General features: G+C 31.6%; 1 protein-coding gene across 2 annotated transcripts in view; it reads right to left on the bottom strand.

The window, feature by feature from the left end:
* NCAM2 (neural cell adhesion molecule 2) overlaps positions 1-16,124 on the bottom strand; it is a 521,997-nt gene that overhangs the window by 25,774 nt on the left and 480,099 nt on the right. Inside the window, exon 16 of one of the 2 annotated variants that reach the window (XM_027584957.2) lies at positions 14,402-15,961. The exons of the other annotated variant lie outside the window; for it this stretch is intronic. Coding sequence (XP_027440758.2) covers positions 15,855-15,961 — 107 coding nt within the window. The 3' untranslated portion in view covers positions 14,402-15,854. Of the gene's footprint in view, positions 1-14,401; positions 15,962-16,124 lie in introns of those variants that run through there. 2 annotated transcript variants of the gene reach the window in all.

Below are 16,124 nucleotides of genomic sequence, written 5' to 3'. Positions count from 1 at the left end.
ATGAGAGGGGGGAGGGTCAGAGGGAGAAGCAGACTCTCTGCCGAGCAGGGAGCCTGATGTGGGACTCCATCCAGGGACTCCTGGATCATGACCTGAGCCGAAGGCAGTCGCTTAAACAACTGAGGCACCCAGGCGCCCCAGACTTGGGAATTATCTTAAATTGGTAAATTAAATTTATGTTTTGTGATTTTCTCCTAGGATCCCCCAAATTAACAAAGAATAAAAAAGTGTAGCAGAGAGAGCAAAAGTATAGAAATGAGACAAGGGTCTAGATTGGTTCAACAAAATAATTTTTTAAAAAGTTATATAAATTTTAATAAGATTTGCAACTTCAAAAACGATGGGGATATAGAAAATAAAGTCTAATCACAACATTCCCCCAGTGCAGACAAAGCTGCAGCCTTTACATTTCTTGACATTAACCCACTTGTCAAGAAAGAAAATAATATTCCTCAACCCATGGAGTTGTGCAGAGAAATGTCTTATTATGCATTTATAAAACTTTCTATTCCCTACTGGGAATTCTGACCTGCTTAACAGAACCTAAATCATCTGAGATTTGTCTTTGGACTTGATAGTCTTCTCTCACCTAAACAAAATGGGAACTCAGGCATGTGTAAATGCAATATTTATATATTTTAGGTATTTAGAAAAAAATCATTCCAAATATCTGTTTTTATATATTTGGGAAAAAAAAAAAACATGACTTTCAGGTCAACTTGGTAGGTATAGTCACAAATAAAAAAAAGTAAGCTTTGATTTATTCATATTATAAAATTCACTATTAAAGAGGGAAGTGTTAAAACCAATGATATTAAAGTCTGAGCACAACTTCTCACATTATTTCCATTTCTCCAAATACCACATTTCTCTTCTGTCATGACCATGGGCCTCCTGCATTTATGGTGCCTGGTGTTCATCCCTGAATTGATGGATCCATTCCATTTTGATTCATATTTAATTTCCCTGTTTGAAACAAAGGCGTGGACTTCTGAGGTTTCCAATGTCTGGTTAATACCAATTAAACTGTATTAATTAGAAAGGAGAACATCATTACAAATTGCATCAGCAAGGAGAATTAAAAATACCATTTTCTATTAATTTAAAAAAATTAAAAATCAAATAGCAAACTCAAGAGCCACTATAATTGGAATTTATATTTTTCATCCCCTCTAAGCTACTTTTATTATTGCTTCCCCATACACCCAGAAAAAAATGGAGTGTACCCTCCTAAGATATATGTTTTTCATTTAAATTATAAACAGGTAATATTTTATAACATATTTATACTTTGATAGAAACAATGCAATGCAATGTATTGTTCATACATTTTTGTGGCTCACACACTGCAGTTAGATATAATTAAATCATAATTACAATTTTATTCTGTTTCAATATCGATAAAATGTAGGTGATAATTCTTATGTATCCCAGCTAAAATATGCTTTGAGAATCACATTATGAAAACGGTTTGGGAATTCCAAAGAACTGCACAAATGCATTATTATTTCATTTGTTACTACTTTATGCTCACTTTGTTTATAGTAACTTCTTATTTTGTTCTTTACAGCATTTTCTTTTAAAAAAATAGAACTTCTCTACTTTTACCCAAAACCTTCCTAGATTTTAGAAGATTAAACATTTGAATACTGCTAACATTTATGAACTATGATGCATAAAAATAATTGTAAAGACATATTTACATTTTACAAGTGATTTTTATTGTTGTTTTTGATAAATTATCTTTATTAAGGTCTAAGGTTTAAGATCATTTTCATTCTTCTGGTTTTAGATATGCATTTCACTGTGACTAGAACTCAACATTGTTAAATATTATCCCTTTTTTATTTGTCCGTTATTCATATAGCAAGTGATCTTTCTGGTCATTCCCATACTTCTGTATGTCAAATGAAAATCTTTCTTGATTTTTTGAGTGATGTTAAAATAAATGAAAGCAAAAGAATTATTAAAAATTCTCTTATTGTCTCTGATAGATGAAATTGACTTTTGCCTGGTTTGGGATAAGAATATATTCTTTTTGTGTGTGTCTGTATTTTTTTCTGTAATTCACTTGCCTTCTTTACCTCACCATTAGATTTTTTTGTTGCTGTTATCATTATTATTTCTTTTGTTGTTATGGTTATTTTGTGCCTTTCAGACACATTTGTCTTCACTGAAATAAAAAATAAGATTGAAACTTTCAACAGGTTATTGCCAAGTGAATCAAAACCTCCTCCTTAAAATAAAGACTGTACCTCTTTTGTGTTCTAATCTTTTCTCTGTCATATCTTGGTTCCCTCTTGGACAGCTTCTAGTATTCATGAGATAATGAAAGCATTTACATCATTCAGCGTCCTGACAAAATGCACTTATTAGCAACTTTTTAAGTTCACTCAAGTTCATATTATTCAGATATTTAACTGCTTAGCGAACTAGCTGAATGAAAACTCTGCGGGTGCAGCATGAATTTTCAGGCATGCAGTTTTCAATGAACAATGAAAAGAAAAAAAGTATGTACTGCTAGTAATATCTGTGATGGCTGTGAAAGAGCATTGTTACTAGGGAAAACGAAACTGCAGAGTTTTTTATAAGGGATTGCATTTTGGGAAAGGAATCTTGGGATTTTAAAATTCAAAATCTTTAAAAATATATAAAAAATGAAAAGTTACCAACATGAAAGGAGTATATAATTGTATGAAATTGCACTATTTATAAGTGTATTGTGACCAGTCTGACAAAGTTTTAATTTTTAGGATCACATAAAAGTAATTTGCTGTGTATTAAAGGGACATGTATTGAATTTATTGGAGCTCTTTCAATAATCTAAAAACAAATTATAAAATTTCATGTCAGAGTTTAAAACTTGATAATCCTTGATAATACAATTTGCGGATCCACACATTAATTTAAAAGGTTGAAATTTTCAGATTTTTTAAAAAAGATTTATTTAGGGCACCTGAGTGGCTCAGTTGGTTAAGCGTCTGCCTTGGGCTCAGGTCACGATCTCAGGGTTCTGGGATAGAGTCCCACATCGGGCTCCCTGCTCAGCCCAGAGCCTGCTTCTCCCTCGCCCTCTGCCTGCTGCCTTGCCTACTTGTGCTCACCTTCTATGTCTCTGTCAAATAAATATAAAGTATTTATTTATTTTAGAGAGAGAGGGAGAGAGCATGTGGGGAGAGAGGAGAGTAAGAGAGGGAGAAAGAGAAGAGAAACTCATGCAGATTCCACGCTGAGCTTGAGCCCAATGCAGAGCCTTGATCTCATGACCCTGGGATCATGACCTAAGCCGAAAGCAAGAGTTGGACGTTTTGCCTACTGTGCCACCCAGGTACCCCTGAAATTTTCAGATTTTATATAAGTAACATTCATCAATAATTTTTCAGTATTATTCAAATATATTAACAAAGCCTACTGTTGTTACTTGTATGTGTTTTAAATCCTCAGGCTATTTCAGTACATTTTAATAAGATGGTCATGATTTTTCTAGGTATACTCAGTTAAGCAATATTGATGTAGATGGTTTCTTGCTTACTAGCAAGTTTCTTTGGGGGAAGAGGGTGAAAATTGTATTTTACATCACCTATTTCTTACCACTGTGTCTCCATTCTTTAGTTATTTTGATTCTTATGTTAAAATGTTCTTTACATGTATAACTATTTTATGTATATATATATATAAGACTCATACATGTGTGTGTGAATATTTATATATATATAAACTCAATGATAATCCAAAATTTCCCTTTAAATCACTTCTCCCTACTAGGAAGTATTATTTGAGAGAAGGTGGGTTAAGAGGGCAACACACATAAACCAGACTTTATTTACTTATCTATTTACTCATTTATGTTTACTATCTGATTTGGGGCAAGCCGATTAGCTTATTGAGGATATTTGGTTTGGTAATGGGAAAAGGAATTGTAAACATGTATATTATATAAATGGTATTTATGATTATAAAACTCTATACATTTTCCTAAGAATGTCTTTTCTTATATATGTTTGTTTACAAAGGCAGAATTATAAATTAACTATCTTTTCAAAATATTTTCTAGTCCTTTGATATTACAGAAATATTTTTGCCCAAGGCTAAACTGGGCAAAAATGCATGATCACCCTTTATTTTAGCTCAATGTTATTAAACAATTTTATCAAGCAGTTGTGAAGATAAAATATGAAAAAAGCAAAGGCTCTCTTGTCTGGGGACTTGTATGAATTGGGAGAGATGAATAAGACATGTAACTTAGAAAATGAAATGCAGTGCAACTGATTGCTTTACTGAGTGCAACTGATTGCTTTATTGTAGCCTGAGCAGATAGGTGGGGAAGCATATACGTTCATAGTTAGTGGTCAAGTAAGACACGTTAGAGAAGACAATATTTGAAAGGTACTGAAGAATGAGAAACCTTCCATGTGATGAAAGGAGTTTATTTCAGTCAGAACATGCTATGAGCAAACATGGAGATGTAGGAAAATAAAAGGTATGTTTGAAATTAGCATAGATATACAAATATTAGAGCTAAGATACTGAGGATGATTGATGTAGGTCAGAGTTAAGTGATAAAAGTGAAGAAGTTAAAAAGAATGGACCCTGAAACTGAGTAGATAGACAAATATATCACCCAAACCAAAATCAACCACCACCACCACCACCATCACCATCATCACCAAAACCTCAAAAGGGTGATCTTTCCCCAAAAGATGGTAGAGAGTTGTTAGAGATACATAGACAGGGAAGTAGAACCTGTTGCAGGGAGGGAGCTAGTGGAGGCCTGGGCTATGGCTTGGAATGTCTTTCCAGTCTTCCCTCTCTCTCTTATCCCATGCTCATTCCCATAATGCACCCAGGCTTGTCAATCTCGGCTTGATGTTTGTAGCAGTGAGGAAGTAGTTAGACTCAGCCTGGAACATGTGATTAGTGATTGAATCAACATTAGATAATTAGTGTCCATTAATATATTTTAAAAATAGACACTGTATAAGATAAAATAATATTATCATTTGCATAATGTATATTTACAATTATGTATAATTATTCTGTATACTTTTAAGTGGAATGACATTGCAAGAGGCTCATCACCTTCACACCGTTTTTTGTTTTTTTTAATCTACACAATCCTCCTTAAGGTTTTAATATTTATCTTTTGAGAACAATTCCCTGTAAAAAGAAACAATCTAAAATATAAAGTTATTATTCTTCTATGGGACTGTTGATGGAAACCTGTCACAGTCTCAGAAAAAGTTAAAATAATATATTTAAAGTAAGAAAAAGAATTAAAGAAATAAGCTGTGCTAAATTTTGAAAAAAAAGTTGGCTAAACACTTATAGATAACAACAATTTTTGATAAATGTTTCAAATAACTGAAAATTTTAGAAATGAATATTTGTAAGTGTTGTTACAAATCTGGTGCAACAATAAACCACAAGATTGTGAAATATCTAAAGTCCTTACACAACAGAATACCTACGCTCTTAACTACACTGACATTTCAAATTGTTAAGTGTGCTTGAATGGAAACCACTGACCATTTCACACACAAAAAATGAAAGAGTTATAAAATATTTTATGTCATATTTATTCACTCTGCTCTTTTGAAATTTATTATCTCATTACCTCTATACTTTCTCCATATGAAGTTTAAATCTTATGATACGTATTCGGTTCTCTTTGGTGAAGGTGATTTAGGAATTTCTCATAAGATAATGAAGGTTTTTATTGGCTTATAGGAAAAAAACTTCGTAGATTGAAATGAATATGACCAAAATAGACATTATCCAGTGTTAAAGAATTGGATAATTTAAATTTTAGTTCCTTGGTTTAACCATTAATTGGCCAAATTCTTTTTTCTGTTAATATTAAAACGCTGTTCCATATATAGAAAATGGAATTCTTTGCACAAATAGAAAATAACTTTCTTTTTCTTCAAGATTTTATTTATTTATTTATTTGAGAGAGAGTGTGCACGTGAGCTGGGGGGAGGAGCAGAGAGAGAGGGACAAGCAGACTCCCTGCTGAGTGCAGAGCCCCAGGTGGGGTCCAATTTCAAGACCCTGAGATCATGACCTGGGACAAAACAAGAGTCGGATGCTTTACCGACTGCACCACCCAGGTACCTCGAAAATACCTTTTTCTTAAAGACTGTAGTACAAAATTGAATCCCACCCATACAGGATTAAATTACAATTAATATTTTCCAAATTGTTTGTTGAAATTCCAAACTGTTTAATCTATCTATTATGAAATTATTAAATATACATTCCTTTGAATTTTATAAATATATAAGATGATAATTGAAAAATATGAATAAATATATGGATGGTATTATTTTCCAAGGAATTTATAACATCAGTTTATGAAAAATTTCCAGTTTTAAACATTCACTGTATTGGGTCTTAGAGATTTCAATTTCTGCATTAGCGTTATATAAAAAAACAACCAAGTTACATTATTGAAATTAAACATCTGAACACATAAGACAACTTTTAATGTATATTACTACATAGTGCATCTAAATAATATCTTGTATAGTATACTTTAACTCTAAAATAGAAGTGCAGATTTTTAATATATTTAAAAAATACATCTAAGTTATCCTTCCCTGGATGAATGGATAAACTGTGGTACATGCAGACAATGGAATGTTATTCAATGCTAACAAGAAATGAGCCATCACATCATGAAAAACATGGAAGAACGTTAAATGCACATTACTAAGTGAAAGAATCCGATGTGAAAAAAATATATACGAAATGATTCTAAATAGATGACCTGATGGAAAAGGAAAAGCTATAGAGACTATAAAAAAGATCAGTGGTTGCCAGGAGTTAGGAGAGAAGGACGGATGAAGAGGCAGAACACAGAGGATATTTAGGGCAGTAAAACTATTTTAGTAAAAATACTATAATGGTGGATATTTTTCATTATGCATTCATCAAAACCCATATAATGTACAATACCAAGAATAAATCCTAATGCAAACTTTGGATTCTGGGTAAAAATGATGTCAATGGTGTCAATCTAGGTTGATCACTTGTAACAAATTGTGTACCACTCTCCATGTTGATAATTGGGGAGGCAATACATGTATTGGGGCAGGCAGTGTATGAGAACTCTGTACATCCCTCTCAATTTTGGTGTGAACCTGAAACTTCTTTAAAAAGTAAAGTCTAAGAATGAAAAAAAAAAATACAGAGTCATATCTTTAAAATCTTCCAAGAAATGACCAAGTTGCCTAGATTGGGAATGTCTATAAATTCAATAAACAATATTTTATGTCCTTTAATAATTAAAAAATGACATGCTAAGTGATGACTGACACACAGGAAAGTTTTAAAGATTTTTAGTTTCTTGTTTTGGTATGATGGGACCCACCAATGAACCAGAACAGACCCTGCTGTAGAGAAATGTATCTATTCCCTTAAATAAACTTTCCCTCATGTCTGACCATTTGATGGAACAGTAAGTCTCAGGCTAGTATATAAAAACCCCACAATGTTTTTTCTGTTTTCCACCAATAAGCAATGCAAAGCAGAATATTTTTCTTATCATTTTGCAAGAACATCAGAGAGTTTTGCCTTTAACCTTCCATGTAACATATATATCCAGTTTAGCTCTTGTGAAATTATATAGAAACAATAGCAAATTGAGAGTTGTTGTTCATGCATTTCTCAAAACAGAAATGGTAGTGTGAAGAGCTAAATTTTACTTTTGTTAACCTTATCTAAGCAGGAAAATAAATAGTCTATATTTATTATAATATGCATTTTTAAAATATTTTATATTTCTCTTTGTAATAAAAAATGAAAAATCAGTAAAGAAGGAGACGTATAGCCACTATGCAAATTCTGATTTTAAGCTGTTTATTTTGATTTCTTAAAATGAAAAGGACAGATGCTGATATGAAACCATCTGCTTTAGTTTTTAGTAGATAGTATGTAAAAATATTACTTTACATTACTAGAAAATGACCTATTTCTATGAACAATGTAAAAAAGTCATTTTATGAGATGTTTCCAGAAAATGTGTAAAAATTATAAAGTGAATACATTTAATTTGATATTCTTTTTGGGCTGTAAACTGAGTGTGAGTTTATTACATTGATCATAGGAAAGCAGCTCTGTGTAGGAGTTAAAGTGAGAAAGGTAACAAGCTGACTTGTTGAAGTACCATGATTACTGGAAGGAACTGTGGTTGGTTAATACATGTCCTTTCCTGAGCCACACTGATTTTTTTTATGAGGCAATCAAGAAGAAATCAAAAGAACTAGGTCAAAGACACAGGACTACATAAGTTGTAGACTAAGGATTGAGTTATGTCATCTCTGATTCAGTGTAATTTGATAAAACAAAGATGGAATGATCAGAGTCAATGACTAGTCACCGGGCTTCTCTGATCCTCAGTTTGTTGACATAATAAGATAACAGTATTGATTAGGGTATTAGAATAGATTTCCTCAAATCTCTTTAGCTTTTTCACAGTGACCCCAAACAAGGTAATATAAAGCTAACAGAGTAATGTAAAGTTACTGTGACGGTCACTATAAAATGTCCAACGATTCCCAGATATTTCCCACTTGATACCATCTCATTGTCAAGGGGTTTCAGGAAAAGCAAAAACAAGAACAACAAAGAAAACTTAACTTTCTTTCTCTCCCAAGGTACAAAACTTTTGTAACTATTGAATCAATTGAAAGAAGTTCAAAAATTACAACAAAATACAGATATTATATTACAGTTTTCATTTTGAAATGTATCCAAATATGTTTTAATGGGATACACACACACACACACACACACACACACACACATTTGGGCTCTTCTGGAATAAGAAAGATTAAGTGTGCCTTAATGAAAATCTTGAAAATGAACTTTTTCTCCTTCGTAATTTCTATACTATTTCATTTTTATCTGGCAATGTAGCCCTTCACTGCATTTATATAAGAAAAATATATATTCATACATAGGCTAGTAATTTTTCACTTTATAAAAACTAATTGAATAATTTCCATATTTGAACCCAGGTCCAGTACTAAAACAAAAAGAGAAATATAATGTTTTATTAAGAGCACTGGACCTGGATGATAATTGTGACTCTTTACATAAATTATTCAATTTCTTTAGGCCTCACTATTCTCCTCTAAAATATGGGAGAAATGATACTTACTTCAGAGGGACTTTGAGGAGTGAATGAAATATTCCACACAGCATGTGACACAGTACACATTAGGAAATAGAACCAAAGTCATCATTTTTATTTCATACCTTGTCTGTGGATGAGCAGAGAACCTTAGGAATTTTCTACAACTTTATTCTCATAGTGCTTAAATGGAATTATAGTAATACATTAACCAAAGAGATTTGAAAAATCTCTTTAAGCATTTACATCTGCCTTTATAAACTTTTGCTAGCAAAGGAAACTACTTAACAATGCTTGCATTATTAAAATTTTTAACTTTATTCCCGTATTCTACTAAGATAGTATCTGATTATTTTGGTCTCCTACTAGTCATTGAAGTTTCTAAGAAGACTCTGGAACTAGTTTACTATGAAAGAAACAGCATTTAGCAGTGTTTCTAAATTATTTTTGCAATATGAGTCTACTGATGATGTATTATTTGTCCCAAAATAGAAGTCACTCAATGATTATATGTTTATTACACTGTGATATTGGATTTGATTAAGTTAGGAATGAAAACACACAACAAGGACAGAGAAGATTTGTACCAGTAATAAAGAAAACACATATAACAAAGCTTTTCCTCAGTTTTCTTTATTACAACAATGGAGACACAGAGGTACAGAAAATAAAATGACATTTAATATACTATGAAACACATGCATAGGATTACACATAGTGCTGGATATTATGTTGGGGGTTTTAAATAAGAAATGATACTGAAGACAATACATTTATAACGTACATTTTTTTTCAAGAAAATAAGCTATGATGAAAACAAACGCAATTAAAATGATCAGAAATAGTCACTTTAAAACACAAGTGTTACACATAAAATCAGTGTAAGATGTGAGATAAGAATATTCTTAAAGAAGTTCATGAATCGTGGAGGTTACTTAAAACAGTAATTTTTAATTGCTTGCATTTAAAAAAAAGATTACCTAGGAGACTTATTTCATAGTGCCCATTTAGTACATGTATAGAATAAAAATAAATATGGTATAATTAAGAAAAAAGATGTTATCTCAATATTATGCAATGCTTGCAAATGTGTAAATTTATATTTTTATTAGTTAAAATGGAATGATAAAGAATAACTTAATTTAACTTGAACACACACAAATAAAGAAACTTGAGCTTATAAAAATACATTCAGTTAGTTCACACTTAAAATGAAATTTGAGTCTACTTGAATCAACCTAGCTTAAAAAATTAGGTAAAATAATAGTCTACCAACAAAGCCATAAGAACATTAGTTGCAGTTCATATCAGCACAGATATAATGATAGAACTCTTGAACATATGTGTTTTCCTTAGCTGTTTCCATTTTTTTTTTCAATTTAGGCTTTGAAATTAATTAATAGCCATAGAAGAAGGATGACTGCTACCAGAAAATCTTTATCTGGCTCATTTTATGTAAGATAATAAAACCAAAGGTATTTGGAAAACACAGCATTATTATCACACTCTTATATCTTATTTCAGAACAATTAAATTAAATTTAAGGTTACTGAATTTTTTTGCCTTAGATAAAAATTGAGATGCTGCTTAATATACTATTATAAACTTTAAGTATTTCATCAAGTTCTAAAGTACAATAAATTAAGAAGGATAATACTACAGCTTTATATTTAAAAGTTAGAAAAATGTTAACTCTAAATGTTAACTCTACCAATTTAGATGTTAATACAGAAGAGATCAGGTTAATAGGATGTTAGAAAGATTTTTTTTTTCTTTAGGTCCTAAAATTTACTGTGGTAATACCTTCTGGAGTCTAAGATAAATTATAAAGTATTAACAGTGATTAAATAATTCTCTTTATTTTTATGACATAATCAGCTGGTTTGGAAATGGAATTTTTACCAATTTCAATTCATATTGAAATAATTTCAAGGGCTATTTGTAGAATATTTGCATCTCCAATGGATATTCAATTCATTAGTCTTTCTGAAGGTTTTATGACATATATCCATAGCACAAATGCTAAGACTTTAAGATTTACCAGTGATTAATAGAAAAGGAGTAGAAAAATAAACCCTATTTATTCATGGCCAGAAATTGAGGGGGAGGGAAGAAAGGCTGGAGGGGTTTGAGAGAGAGAGAGAGATTGAGAGGACAACAGGGCAAGAGAGACAAAGAGGAGGAATAAAAGGGAATGAGAGAGAGTGAGAGAGAGAATATTAGAAAGAATGAATTGGAAGGAAGGAGAGAAGAAAGGAAGGAAGGAAGGAAGGAAGGAAGGAAGGAAGGAAGGAAGGAAGAAGGAAGGAAGGAAGGAAGGAAGGAAGGGGGAAGAAAGGAAGGAAGGAAAGAAGGAAGAAGGAAGGAAGGAAGGGGGAAGGAAGGAAGGAAGGAAGGAAGGAAGGAAGGAAGAAGGAAGGAAGGAAGGAAGGAAGGAAGGAAGGAAGGAAGGAAGGGGGAAGGAAGGAAGGAAGGAAGAAGGAAGAAGGAAGGAAGGAAGGAAGAAGGAAGGAAGGAAGGAAGGAAGGAAGGAAGGAAGGAAGAAGGAAGGAGAGAAGGAAGGAAGAAGGAAGGAAGGAAGGAAATAAGCTAATATGAGAGAAAACCTACTTAATTTGTACCTATTCAAAGGTTGTTTAAAGGATACTACATTACACCTCACAGATTTGAGCCATAATAAAATACAGTAAATGACACATTTGGATACAACCTTCCTGATAAGTAAAATTATAGTACATAAGGGCTAAAGAAAATTATAAATAACATTTAATTTAGGTAGTATCGTAACACACTATTTAAAGCTCTTAATGCTGCTAATGTCATAACCAAAAACAAACAGGTAGAAATTTTCAGATAATTTTACATGACTAAAGAGATTTCCTAACTACTTCAAACTTAAAGTATTTTTATAAGTAACATGATCTAACTATTCTTGAAAACTAGACCCGAACATATTAATGATTGTATTGTTGATATAAATATCTATCTTAAATCACTAAAATCATTTGTAATTTTAAAATTTGTTTCCACTCCTAGTGAAGGTATACCATATTAATAAATACAATACTTTTCAGATATCTAACAGAGTTTATCCTGACCCAAAAAAGATTAATTACCTCTTGCACACTCTGTTTTGTTGAATATAACTGAATAATCACAAATCCAAATGTACAAAGTTGAAACTACTGTAGAATTTTCCTTATTTCAGGTTTAAATTAAATATGATAAGTCCCCATTGTTATATGGAAGATATTTGAGTTAAATTATAATGGCTTCCAAATGGACCCAAATTGTATAACCTATGAACTACTGTGCATACTTGTATTTTTAATTCTTAATTTAAAAAAACCTCCTGTATATTTAAATAGTGAAAACTATTTGCAATTAAATTATTTGTGTATGTATTCATTTTATATGTCCAATTGAAATTATATACATAAACTGTTAATCCAATGTCTAGAATATATTTATTTATTTGTTTGTTTAATTTTTTGAAACACTTAAGATACTTTAGGCTAAGGAAAAAAGGGAAAGAAATTAAAAAAAAATAAGCCATAAGACATTTTAATCTTGTCCATGTCCACCACGAATGAATGCATATATGTTCATTTGTTTCATGTTTTTGGAAATGGTATGAGTGTAGCATTTATAAAATGTTGTTATTCTCAATGACTAATATGAGGAGAGAGGATGAAAAATGGCAATTGACCTACAATTCTCCTTTCCAAAAAGAAATTTCCTAGAAAAGAATTCACTGCTACTTCCTAGGCATACTCTGTTAGCACATCTGGTATATGGTATTGGTGAGCCTTATAGTGATCTGATGAATAATTATGGAGTTTTGTTTGGAGAGGAGAAACCAGTAACACTAAATAATAAAAGGAGAAAAGAAGACAAACCAGGCAAAAATGGGGAGGGGATATAAAAGGAGATATCCATGTTTATAGAAGAAATTAATCCTGATCTCCACATGCAGATGAAGTAATCATCCACAAGGAAATCAGCCTAACTTAATAATGGTAGGCGATGCTTAACACAAACTTCTGGAATGATTTAACATTTGGAGATATGATATACACATCAGTAGACATAGACATATTACCTGTAATGATTAAAACTCACCTTAACACACAACTTCATATTTTATACATTTGAGACGCAGGATTTTATTTAAGAATTTATTGAATGAAAAAAGTCATTGGATGATATCAGGGAGAGACTTAAAATAAGTTGAATTTTTATGTTTTGCTTACCAACAATCACATTCGTTTAGACCTATAGGTAGATACTGATTAGACTAAAGAGCACTGTCAGATTACAGGGTTGCATATAACAAAACTAAAACTCAGGTAATAAAAAAGATAATTTAGCAACACTTACATATTCCTAAGATTTTTTTTTAATCTGAGAAGGTAATTTACAATCTCTAAGCCCTCATTTATTGAAATGTTATAGTTGTACTGTTCAGAGTTTTGTGCTTTCCTATTTCTTGTAGAAATAAACCAAAGCACAGAACCTGTATTTTAAGATGTCTGAGGATTTATTTTGAAGAATTTATGCATTTCTCAGAACTGCAAAATAATTGTCCTAAGCATAAACATTTGGCCAAATGATAGATTGCTTTTTAATTTCAGGATTAAAAACTTGATCTGTACTTAGGTGTTTATAAAAACTAAATGAAGAATTTATTAAATGTAAATAATTCTGTGAGACAATAAAATTTTAATTTTAAATTATTTTCTCAACTGTCAAAATATCATTTTATGTACCATGTAAACCTGAATTTGAGTATTCTTCATATCACTGTTGGTGACCTTGAGTCATAGAATATTAAATTTAAAAATATCAACTATGTTATCTTATGAAATACATATTCCACGTTCTCCACAAAAGTATTTTGCTATCATATACTACGTCAAAATAATTTCTACATGAGTCTTGTGGAAGCATTTGTCTTATTGGAAAAATCCAGTCAGGTTATAGCCAACAGGGAAAACTGTTCCTGGAAGAGTTATTGGCACTTTTTCTTTCCCAGCACTTTCTAAATATTAGTAACCAACAAGTGTACATACCTTCTCCAAATACAGATATCCTGGAATATAATATGCACTTATAATTAGTTCTTTAATAAAAAAAAATGGTTATGGTGATTTTATTTTATTTTTATTTTATTTTATTTTATTTCTTTCTTTGAGAGAGAGAACACAGTGGGGAGTGAGGAGAAGGAGAAGCAGGCTCCCCACTGAGCAAGGTGCCTGATGTGGAGCGCAATCCCAGGACCCCAGGATTTATGAACTGAGCTGGAGGGAGATGCTTAACCGACTGAGCCACCCAGGTGCCCCTGCTACGGTGATTTTAAAAACAGAACATTCGCCATAAGCAGGTTAGATTTCCGTACTGCATAAATTTGGAAATCCCTTTGTCTCAGCAGAAGGAAAGAGAAGGAACTAGAAGTGTGCTTAATCTGTGGATGGGTTACTTCTGCATTCTAAAGGTCCACTGCTAGATCAGAAGAAAGGACAGCAGTGCAGAGTTTAGAAAAGATAAAGACAGACTGCTAAAGAAAAGTCTAGCATTAGATCTTACTTAATAGGATCCTGTAGCTAATTAAAAGAAACATAGTAAGAGAATACTTTCACGCAGCAAAACAGTTTTTGATGAGTGACTCTCAAAGCCTCGTATCTAGTAATTTGATTTACCATGTAAGTATGGTCACCCTAGTGATATATGTAAATCTGACTGCTTTCTAATTGTCCTGAATGAGTATTAAGAATCATTTGCTAGAGTGTGGTTAGGAGTGAAAAGTACAAAACACTTTTCTCATTTTATAATGAATGAAAATGTCAAAACTGAAATCATTACTCATGATACTCCCTCAAATCCAGCTTCCTCTGAAAAATGGAATGTAGTAACACCTCCTTCTCCTCTCAATTTCATCATCTCTCAAGAAGTAGCTAACAATAGCATCAGTCCATATCCGGTGAACAGGATGCAACTTTTTAAACACATTTTAACTTTATTATTTATTTTGGGACAATTGCAGAGAGATATTTTCAACTTAATGAAAAATGGATATTTCAATATTGGTGTTCAAATTTAAAAGAAGAAACTTTTTCACTTTTATTCCTTATGACATTTTAGGTCAGTAAAAGGAAAATAGGTCACACAATAAGGATACACATCTAATATAATAAAAGTTATCAGGTTTACGTTTTATATAAATGGTAAACACTATGAAATTTTATAAATGTCCATAAAATTAGAAACTTACATTTAAAAGAGTATAACAATTAAAACCAATATAAAAGATCCACAATTCTACATAATAAAATTACTATTTATACAATGTATGGCCGTGGATATTGAATTATATTTGCAAAATAATCAAATGAAAGACTAGATGCAGCAAATGCTTACGTTCCAAGTGACATGATATTTAACAAGGTCAACCTCAGAAATTAAAGGAAACTTTAGAATGAAGCAAATTATGCAGTGAACTTATCCTGGAAGAAACAATCCTGATTCACTTTCTTTCAGTGATTTTCTGACAAATTATCTACTTTAAAGGTTGACAATTTGGGGAAGGGAAAATAGGCTAATTGTTCATGGGTGAAGATACATGCATAATTAGTTGGGCCATAGATAATCTTTTATCATAATTTCAGATTAGCCTTGTAAATTTGCAGGGCATAAAAGGAAGTATCATAAAACAACAACATTAAAACATCCAAGACAAACTTATGGCTATAATGAAAGAAAACCCAGCAGCATTCAGCTGCCATGACTGGCTTCCATTTTCGCCTTTATTCGCTTCACAGCACTTATCTGTGTGACGGAAATTGTTTTTGAAAATAGAATAAGAATAAAATAAGGAAAAAAAGAGTAGGGTTACAAACATGAAAACAAAGAAAAAGAAAAAAAGTGACAGTAGGAAAGAAAAAAAAGAGAAAATAATTAATGCAAGATTTACACAAAGCCATTACAAATT

This window comes from Zalophus californianus, chromosome 1 (genome assembly GCF_009762305.2).
Source record: "Zalophus californianus isolate mZalCal1 chromosome 1, mZalCal1.pri.v2, whole genome shotgun sequence".
Lineage (NCBI taxonomy): Eukaryota > Metazoa > Chordata > Mammalia > Carnivora > Otariidae > Zalophus > Zalophus californianus.
This window is presented reverse-complemented; position numbering and strand designations above follow the sequence as displayed.